The sequence below is a fragment of the Stylophora pistillata genome, chromosome 5 (genome assembly GCF_964205215.1).
Source record: "Stylophora pistillata chromosome 5, jaStyPist1.2, whole genome shotgun sequence".
Taxonomy (NCBI): Eukaryota; Metazoa; Cnidaria; class Anthozoa; order Scleractinia; family Pocilloporidae; genus Stylophora; species Stylophora pistillata.
Genome location: NC_142523.1, coordinates 23993712 through 24003756, shown reverse-complemented (window position 1 = coordinate 24003756; position 10045 = coordinate 23993712). Strand labels below are relative to the sequence as shown.

General features: G+C 38.7%; 1 protein-coding gene and 1 pseudogene across 1 annotated transcript in view; both read right to left on the bottom strand.

The window, feature by feature from the left end:
- LOC111324581 (gamma-tubulin complex component 6) overlaps nt 1–10045 on the bottom strand; it is a 66359-nt gene continuing 56314 nt past the window's right edge. Inside the window, exons 30-31 of the mRNA XM_088759945.1 lie at nt 367–463; nt 1–177 (exon numbers count right to left, since the gene is read on the bottom strand). Of these exons, the coding sequence (XP_088616071.1) occupies nt 16–177; nt 367–463 (259 nt within the window). The 3' untranslated portion in view covers nt 1–15. The remainder of the gene's footprint in view (nt 178–366; nt 464–10045) is intronic.
- Nucleotides 7079–8720, bottom strand: LOC148730929 (neuropeptide S receptor-like; annotated as a pseudogene).

Genomic DNA, 10045 nt, shown 5'->3' with positions numbered 1-10045 from the left:
GCCAGGGTCTAGTTGTCATGGAGACGTCAACAGCTGTGTGCGCAGTTTGAGTATAAGCGTGCCCAGGTCACTAATGATGGTTATCACAGGCGCAACCTTACGACTGAGCAGGGAACGGAAAATGGCTTTTCGGAGGTAGTCCGCGTGTTTGTTGTGCAAGTCGTCCAAGCTTCTCACCTGATGAAAAAAAGGAAAAAAAAAATTCAAGAAGCGCCGCGAAAAAGCGAACTTCTTACCAATCACAATGCCCGAAATATTTCAGCTTATTATATAAAGTGTAATGCAGCTGAACCATTCCCAGGCCTCCCTCATTCACAATTCATTACCAGGTCATCTACATTCACAATTCATTCCCAGGTCACCTACATTCAAAAGTCCTTCTTGAAACTCTGACCAGGTAACATTTAGAATCTGGTTTGACAGGTATCCTTTAAGATTATGTACAAAGTGTTGCATTTCATGCCTGGAAAAAAAAGCAGCAAGACGTGATCACAGCATGATAAAAAGTTGCGGACACTTCAATCAACAAAATCAGCCGACCTTTGGATACCCAACGCCGAGGAAGGAAAACAATAGCCTGCAGTTCTAAGTGTTCCTTTTCCCTTGGGGAAGTATGAGGCCTTGAGAAACGCGAGCTGGCGAAATGTCTGCAAGGGGTCTGGAACTGTTAACACCTTATTATTAGTGCCAGATCTAAGCAAACTTGTTTTGGACTCGTCTCAAGTAATACGGCGGGCTGGGAAACGCGCGTCCTGCAGCTAGGAAGTCGCCTCCTTCCACCTTCTCAACGGTAAGCGCGGTTGATCTTAAGGGATGGGTTCAAGGCCTGGCTGGGTCACTCTTCTGTATTCTTAGAGAAAATACTTTACGTTCACAGTACTTCCTCCACCCAGAATTACAAATGAATACTTTTCCTCTCCACCGAGGAGTTTAAATGAGTACTGTCCCTCTCCACCCAAGAGCATAAATGAGTACTGTCCCTCTCCACCCAGGGGCATAAATGAGTACAGTCCATCTCCATCCAGGAGTATAAATGGGTACTGGTTAATTGTCTGGGAAACCTGAAGAATCGATGTGGTTGAGGGGGAGGGGTGGGCGGGGGGAGAGGATGGGGGTACTGTATTAGCAAGCGGGCTCAAGAGGGACTACTACATACATATACTGCTTTTGTGGCGCGCGCAGCTGGAATACATGCGCAGCATTGGATCAAACAAGAGGACATCATCATAAAAACAAAAACAAAAAAAGTCGGTTTTTATCACGAATACTGCAAAATGGTATAAAATACAAACACTGTGGAGAGCGCGCGAGAAAAGATATGTTGTTTTGGACGTTATCTATACTGGTTAACTTCATAATAGAAATGAGCTGCAGAGTGATCAGAAATTTCCTCACTAATTACCTGAAAAGTTGCAGCTGACGAAGTTGAGGCGGCCGCGTTGGGAGAGTTCGCTGCAACAAAATAAAATTCATGGTTAAAAGAACATACTTAATTTTGTGTTTAAAAAAATTAATTTTTTGGAGCGTACTCTTAGAGTTTGACTTAAGTCTCAAGAGCTGAGATATTCTTTTTGATCATTTAGGATACAATTTTCTCCTGAAAAACAAGAAAGATCCAATAATGAAGTCCATTGGTAAAGAAGTGTCAGTTTTGGAAAAAGAATTAAAAAATGAAAACTGAAAAGAATATGGAAAAAAAGGTGAATCATCAATTCTTTGGGGTGTGTTGAATTCGGTTTTAAACTTAATGTATAGCTGGGAAACTTAACAACTAGCCACCAAAGATTTATTTCAAAAAAGTTGCAAGGTAAAAATAAATCTATCAGTGCATCAATCTCATGAGAGAGACATAAATCAAACTTATTGTAAAAATACCTTCGAGAATGCCAATGTTCGAAGTATGCTCTTGAAGTGGTTTTAGACTCTGAAATAGACTTTAGAAGTAATAATTTCCAAATTAGTTGGGAAATTCAAGAGAGAATTCTAAAGAAACTGAATAGGAGAAATCTCAATTTTAGATGTATTTTCAATTTGATTTCAGCCTCAAGAGTTAGGAAATTCAACAATCAGGCTCCAAGGGTGTTACTAAATGATCTGAAAAAGTTTTAATAAATAAAATATACGTTATCAAAGTATTAGACATATAAGGAATAGAAAAACTTACTCTGAAAACAACTTCGAGAATTATCATTGTTAAAACAAACTTCTTGAGTTTGATTTAGCCTCAAGAGCTAAGAAAATGGACAATCAGGCTTTATTGGATTTATTATCACAGAACATTCCAGAAGCTTACAACTACACCAAAATTTTAGTCAACTGCATGACCTACCAGAATGTTCCAGAAAGTGTCATGGCATGACGTTTGAAAGTTCACGCATGCTTGCCAGCATGACTAGGCATTATAGAAATTTCTGGAAACCTCTCTTTCCAATTATTATCTATAACATTAACACAACTAAATAACTAACGTCGCTGCTGAATTTTCTCCTTTTCACCTTTCCGTTCCTTGCATGTCTTGCTCTCCACACATGTTTTGCTCACTCTACCCCACGTGTAGCCCAAGGGAAAGCCCACAAAATAATCCCTTACGGCTGCTTATCTCAGATATGATAACATGAAGCGACTGGGAGTCTTGCTACTCATCCTGGATGGGATTTTATTCTATTACGGGTAAGCCTTTGGAATACCCCTCAGGGATAACCCTGAGATAATTCCAGGCTTATACTTATCCCAGGGGAGTCCTTTTTGGTTTCTTTACCCTTGGATATGGAGCCACATCGTATGATCCAAAAAAGTAAGATGACTCGAGTGTGTGTATAGAATAATTATAAAAACTTTATAATAAGATAAATCTTGATATGCTGATTGCAACTCAGTGATAAAAATGAGTGTCACCGACTCGTTTTTGAGTTACAAGCAGCAAGAAATCTCTTGCAAGCTGATAAAACTTTGATTAGGGGGGCAAACTGAGAGGCTGATGTGTTGCTATGGTAACCTTTTCTGTCCTGAAATATAATTTTAACAAGTTCAGAAGTATTTAATTGGTTTTGCTTTTGGCACCATTACCAAAGGAATACGTAAAAACTAATGTGTAACTGGTGTTTTAAAAGACCGAAACCATTTTGAGATACCGTTGATCTATTGTTAAAACTAAGAAAGTATAATCCTGATCGACTGTAACTGACATTATTGCATTAAGCTTACAAACGAAACTAGATACTGAATAAGTAAAGAAGTGATCAATGCACCAACAATTAAAAGAAAACTCTCACTGCTGCCCCAGAGTCGCTTGGTTCAATAAGAACTGTCATGGCGGCCATGAATGGGGAGGAGTTTGTCTTACACTGTTCGTGCTGTACTGTGTGATAAGTTCCTCCTTTTACATTTCACTCTGTAATTTTATTTTCAACATTAACAATAAGAGAACGAACACTGTATTTCACTGTATTAATACATATTAAGTTATTTACCTTGAGAAAAATCGTGACAAAGTGACATCCATCAGTTTGCGACGTCGAATTTTAACCACTTTAACCAGCAGATTCAAAGAAACACTTACCGCTTTTGGCAGGACTGATAAGTTAATATCCAAGTTAATATGGTCCAAATAACGTCTTTCTTGGCCCCAAAACAGCTGAAAAAGACGCTAAAATTTCTCGCTGTTCGTAAGCTCTCTCCACGTGCAAGACTGAGATCAAGTAAAGATTTTAATTTTTGAAAACGACTTGTAATTTAAATGAGTTTTCTGAGTTGTAAACGAAGGCCCGAAAACCAACGACAAATTAACTTTTGTTTATTATTGTTCAGTGGTAAATAGAGATTACTCCATGGAAAATGCACGCGTACGATTTTTATTCACGAGTTGAGAAATATCAGAAACGAACAAGTGAGCGTTGCTGGTCAATTTCATCAGTTTGGACGCGCATGTTTAGAAAACCCAATCAATTGCTATTATAAACTAAAATATAAAGTTCTCATTGTCTTTTGAAATGTTTAATGAAGATAAAAAAACCAAATATGTAGACGTAAATGACAACTTTTAGAGAAAAGGTTGGTTTGAGGCTAGTTGATCAATTGGATTTGCAGCTTCCTCAGTGGCCGTCGTCAGGCTGTTAAGCTCTTGGACTCCATCTCAGGGTGGATGCCCGTACATTCCGGTGTCCCCCAGGGTACCAAACTAGGTACAATCCTTTTTTGATAATGATTAACGATCTGGCTACCCACTCTCCCCTCCGTTCAAACCACTGGAAGTATGTCGACGGCGGAACAATATCTGAGGTTTAGGGGTGGTGTCATCTCTGCAGAACGACAATGACTGCATTTCGCAATGGGCCCAGAAGAACAACATAAATCTTAACCCTAAAAAATGTAAGACCATGACTATTTGTCCACTCAAAACCAAACCTGTCTCCCCAATGCCCTCTATCAATAACTTACCTCTAGAGGCTGTATCATCTCACAAAGTACTCGGTCTGACCATGAGTAACACCCTGAAGTGGAACGATAACACCAACGATATTGTTTCCAAGGCGTCCAAGCGACCGCACATTCTTAGGGTCTTGAAGCGCGTTGGCGTCCCTCCGGCGGATATTGTCACTATCTATAGTGCCCTGGTTCGCTCTCTTCTAGAATACTCTTCTGTTCTTTGGGCTTCTTGCCTTCCTCGCCTCCTCGTTGACCAGCTTGAAGCTATCCAGAAGAGGGCTATGCGAATCATATATCCTGACCTCCACTATCAACAGGCTCTTGCGCAAGCCAACATTACCAGTTTAGAGGATAGAGGTGCCCACTTATGTCTTAAAGTGTCAAAATTATCCCGGCCTGGCAGCTGCACCGTCTCCTCCCTCACATGCGATCCGAGTGTCACTCTTACCACCTTAGGAGCAGTGGCAGTTCTAGCCGTTTTCAGTATAGAACAAAACGCTTGGTTCTAGGTTTTTTCCAGCAATGGCGAAAATTAACTAATCATAAGGTCTACTTGTCTCTATTATAGTATTTTATTTCCCCATGAATTGTAAATTATTTATAACAGCCTGTAATCCCAGTCCCTCAAAAACAAATGTAATTTTATCTATTCCCGTAATATATATGTAAACACACTGTAATTCATAATTTTATGCCACCGTGTGCAGTTTTTAATAAACCATCATCTAATTAACCATCATCTAAAACAACTTGACTTAGATTTACAAGTCATAAATGTCGTAAATCAGAATGTCACTTAATCATGAAAACACGCAGCGTCATACACTTTTACGCCGAATAACACAATGCAAACCTTAACCGATATCAGTCAAAAACAGTCTGCAACTTTCATGAAAATTCAAGGCAAACTTACAGTGTACATAACTTAGTCATCATCGGAGTCGCTGGTTACTCTGATTCTCTTCCACTGATGCTTTTTCGTAATCTTGTCCTTCTTTGGTGCGAACGCTTAGAATTAATTCACTCAAAAGTTCATTCAGCTCGGCGGGAGGAATTTCAGCCATTTTACCTCGCGCTTCTCCTTTTGTTTGAAGGAACTCTGTAAACAAAGCAACGTCTCATTTCGTTTTCTTCACTGTGTTCTGGTTTTCTTGTTCTTCAATAAAAGTCTCAATGGAACCTTCCAAAGAAGCAAACCTTGAACTAGCCATGTTGGATTCAAGAGTCGGAGTGAAACTCACGGGCCACGATTGTGCACTAGTGAATTTTCGTCGTTAGCGTTTGGGATTGGGCGAACGACGTTTTTTCACCAGTGAAAATTCATCGTTCGCGTTTCCTATTGGCTAATAACGTACTAGTTTTACGCGGGCTTTTTGTCGTGTGTAAATCTCAGTATCTATGAAATAAATAATGATACGCTAGTTTTAAACTTAAATACTCTAATGGAGAGATACAAATACCGTTGCAAGCATAGCAATACCAGTGATACCACGGCTATTACCTAAAGATAGCTCTTCGGTTTTTAAAATAGTTGTCTATAGATCCAAATTAGACTTGGAGACAGAGGGTGAAAAGTAACCAGGCCTTTCGAAGAGCTAATGCTTATTTCAAATATATTTAACTCTTCGTAATAATATTTTAGTAACTATCAGCTCGCTCGAACTCCCTGGAATCTTGATATCCTTTTGTTTCCCATCCAACCTCGAGATATAGGGCTCTACTTTAGTTCAAACTACGCCACACAGTCTCGACGAAGAACAAAACAGCAGAAGGAAAGGCTGAATTTTTACAAACTTTCGATCAAAGGACAAAAGAAAAAGAAAAGAAAGGGAAACGAGAAAGGAACGTGTAGTCGAGTATAACCCGTTCACCCCCAAGATCTCATTATTAATTTTCCTCACTGTCTGCCATACCGATTGTTATAATCTTAGTTTAGAGAATTTGGTTTTGGATCAAATGATAGTCCCCTGATCTTCTTTTTATCTTATCCTCATTATTTGTCTGCTTCATATGTTATTGATTTTGTCAGGAGGAATTCTGTCTTGGTCACTCATTGGAGTTAAAAGGTTAATACTAGAAATGTTCCAGCCTTAGAGAAAATATTACGCCATTCGGGCTTTAGCGACCTATTTTCTGTCCCCAGAGTGGCTGATATGGAGAGATTCGAACAAATATACCTCTCTTGTTGTTTATCCTTTATCATGTATACTCTCCAATATCTTTCAGCATACATTGCCCATCGTGCTGACAAGGAGAATTTATCGATTAGTCAAGAGCTTCTGGTGACTATTTCTTTGGTCCTCATGATGTGAATGTTTGATTCAGAGGTGATATCGTACAACTTTTAGTGGTGGTATGTGATGCAACGTTAATCGTTGAAGATTGCTCCGCGCTCGATTGCCGCGTCAAATTTAAAAGAAATTTCGCAAAACTCCTCGCACATGTATAAAACTGGGCTAGAAATTTTTTATGTCGAATTTTCAAAGGGATTGTTGATGATCGATTGCTTCTTATGCATCATATTTTGTATGATAGCGTCTGATTGAACTAGGCGTGGACTAGGCGATCTGATATAGAGCTGGGTACATCAATTGGCAGGCAAGGAATATGAGATGTTTTTACTCTTATTATCAAATTATGCAGGGCAAGCTAATATTTTTAAGAATCAGATGTTTATTACATTTAAAAACAAAGTAAAGCCTCGACCTATTCGATAAATGTAACATCAGTGCTCTATTTATTACATAGTTGAGCCATCGTTTAATTCAGCTCGACCTAACAGCAATTAAGATAAAACTAGCTCATCACGGATAGATCCACAGCAGAAAGCTTAAGGTCTAAGGATCCACGTGCACAAGAATTACACTGTCAAGAAAAGTTGAACTGACTGAAGTTTTTCTTGCTTAAGAACTACTCTGTGGTAAATCAACGACGCCTTTTGAAAAGAAGCCTTTTACATTCTTCCTGTATGTCTCTTTTAAAGAAAGCATAAGCTATAGGGTTTATTCCAGAGTTAATAATTTCTATAGGTATTTTATAATGGAAATCATTACATAAATGACCAGTTAATACTAAAAAACTGCAACGCATCATTATTCCGTAACAAATCAGAAACAGAAACGTTACCAATGCAACCCATTTTACCGCTGACGTGTTCTGAGTTTTAACTCTAACGACCCGTTTGCTAAGCTGCAATTGCTTACCTGAACTGCAATCTCTAGAGTTCTTGTAAACAACATGAAACATGGATGCAAGGCAATAGATTAAAATTACGCACAAGATTACTTCGAAAAGCAAACACAAATAGCCACTGATAGTCCTGAAACGATCGACTGAAATGAATCCAATCAAAAATACAGGAGAGAAAATAAAAGGCATTCCCCAGGATGTAAGGACCATTTGAGTGACTCGACGGCGCTTCATAAAAGTCAAGTATTTAAAAAGTTTCACCACAGCGATGTAGCGTTCTAATATTAGACTGAACAAGTTTGATCCTGAAGCGTAAATGAAGAGCACCCTTAAATAATCTATGAGTAATCTCGTTTTGTTATCGGATACACCCGCTTGCCATGCTGCAGATAAAAAGTGAAGGAACAGCAACCATTCCAACAAAAAAGTCAGCCACTGCTAAAGACACGATGAACGCGTTGGTTTTGGTGCGAAGCTGACGTTTGCTGCAGACGAGGAAGATGACAAATCCATTTAAAACCATCGTGAAGATGGAGAGGAACCAGCTGAGAACCCAAAACCACGGTTCCATTGAATTTCTTCTTAAACTACGGCTGCCTTGGACTTTTCGATTGCCTCCTTCGGTCAAGCGAAGAGCGTTTAGAGGGTTTAAGAATGAAAAATAGTGTCTAATTATAGAGGTTTTATAAAACCATCTGGCCCCGTCTTGTTACAATCAAGGCTGCCAACATCCGTCACTCTTTGACGTTTTTATAAGAAGCTTTGCGCACAATGTTTGACGCCTGTTAATTACTTTCAAGAAGAATTGATGATCAGTATTAATAAAAATTTGCTTCCTTTTTCCACCATAGCGAAAATAATTTTGAATGACGATAATTTCAGTTTTACTGAAACGGTACATAATGGAAACGAGAGCTGAATTGTCTAAACTGTCGTCGACGACAGTCAATTTGCATAGCAGAGTCTCATTTTGAGAATATTAATTCTCACAATGAGCAAATAAGAGGTGAATTGATGAAAATTAGCCTCCTATTTGCCTTCGAATAAATAACATTTCAAATAAAAATTTCAGTGTCATTAACAGTCGCTGTCACGCCGAAATATCCCACATTTACTATCATGATCAAGTGACTGACGTTACGACATCAATTCTTATTGAATTTGACATATTTTTAAATATTCCCTTTTCTAATGAATGCGTCTTTAATCGACTAATACCCTATGATATAGACATTAGGAGCCAGCCGACAAAACCAAAGCCTTCAAATTTCGGCTGGCTCTTAGTCAAGAACACTTAAATGTGTAAAGTTTCCTGAAAGCGTCGCTTTTATCAGTCTTCTTGACAATAATACATTAAATTAAACGACTTTTATACTCAATAAGGATCTGACTTTTACTTCAGCGAACATTTTGTTCTAGAAGGAATAAACAGTTTCCATGGAATAAAAAAGGCTAGCAAATGCTTTATTCTTAACATCTACACCAACAATTGAAAACTTTCTAAAGGATAGGGGAAAGAATTTTTTTGATCAACCCCCAATTTTACGTGTACTGACAATATATTTCAAATTATGGTAATTTCAAAATTATCAGACAGACAGACAGACAGACATCTATATTTATACAGGATAGCCCCTTCAGTGTAATAAACACTGGTATCAACGGGGGTCCTGTTACCCACCCATCCCACCCCAGGGGAGGACATCCATCACACAGTAATCTCGTGCGTGGGAAATTAACGTCTCCTGCCCCTAACCCTGCAGGAGACGGGACCTCCATTTATTCGTCCCTATCCGAGAAGACTAGAATATCTAACCATTTCTTGATGTTATAGAAAGGTAGCATATTCTTCTCAATTATTTTAAGACCCTGAGTGTTGGTCCGGCCGGGCCTCGAACCCTCGACCTCCCGCACAACAGTCCAGCGCTCTAACCAATTGAGCTAACCGGGAGGCGTTAGAGCTAAATCGAGCCCCTTTTATTGTTAAGTGCCTGACGATACCAAAAATATTCTGAGTACATTTGACATTCTTTTAATAATAACATTTTCCATAAGTTTATTCCAGGACTTATTTCGTACGGTTTTTTTTTGTCAGAAAAAAAAGGTTTTCAGAAGTAGTTCCTGTAAGAATTCATGTTTGTGTATACATAAAATGTTTTTAGAACCAGCTGCTTCGACTCAAAGTTTTCATAGATGCATGTACAACTCCTATTCAATTTCACTTTTTCAAGTTCCTCTTTTATAAGCTATTTATGATGATCTTTATGTTAAAGAGTAATTTTCTCATGGGTCCCCCATTCTGACGACGTATGCCCTACGATCTATCATGAAACCGAAACCTTGCAACCTTTCATTATAGGGGGTTAGGAAATAAAGGAGGTTTACAGAGATATTTCAGGTTGTCATCTTGTACACACTAATCTACACGATC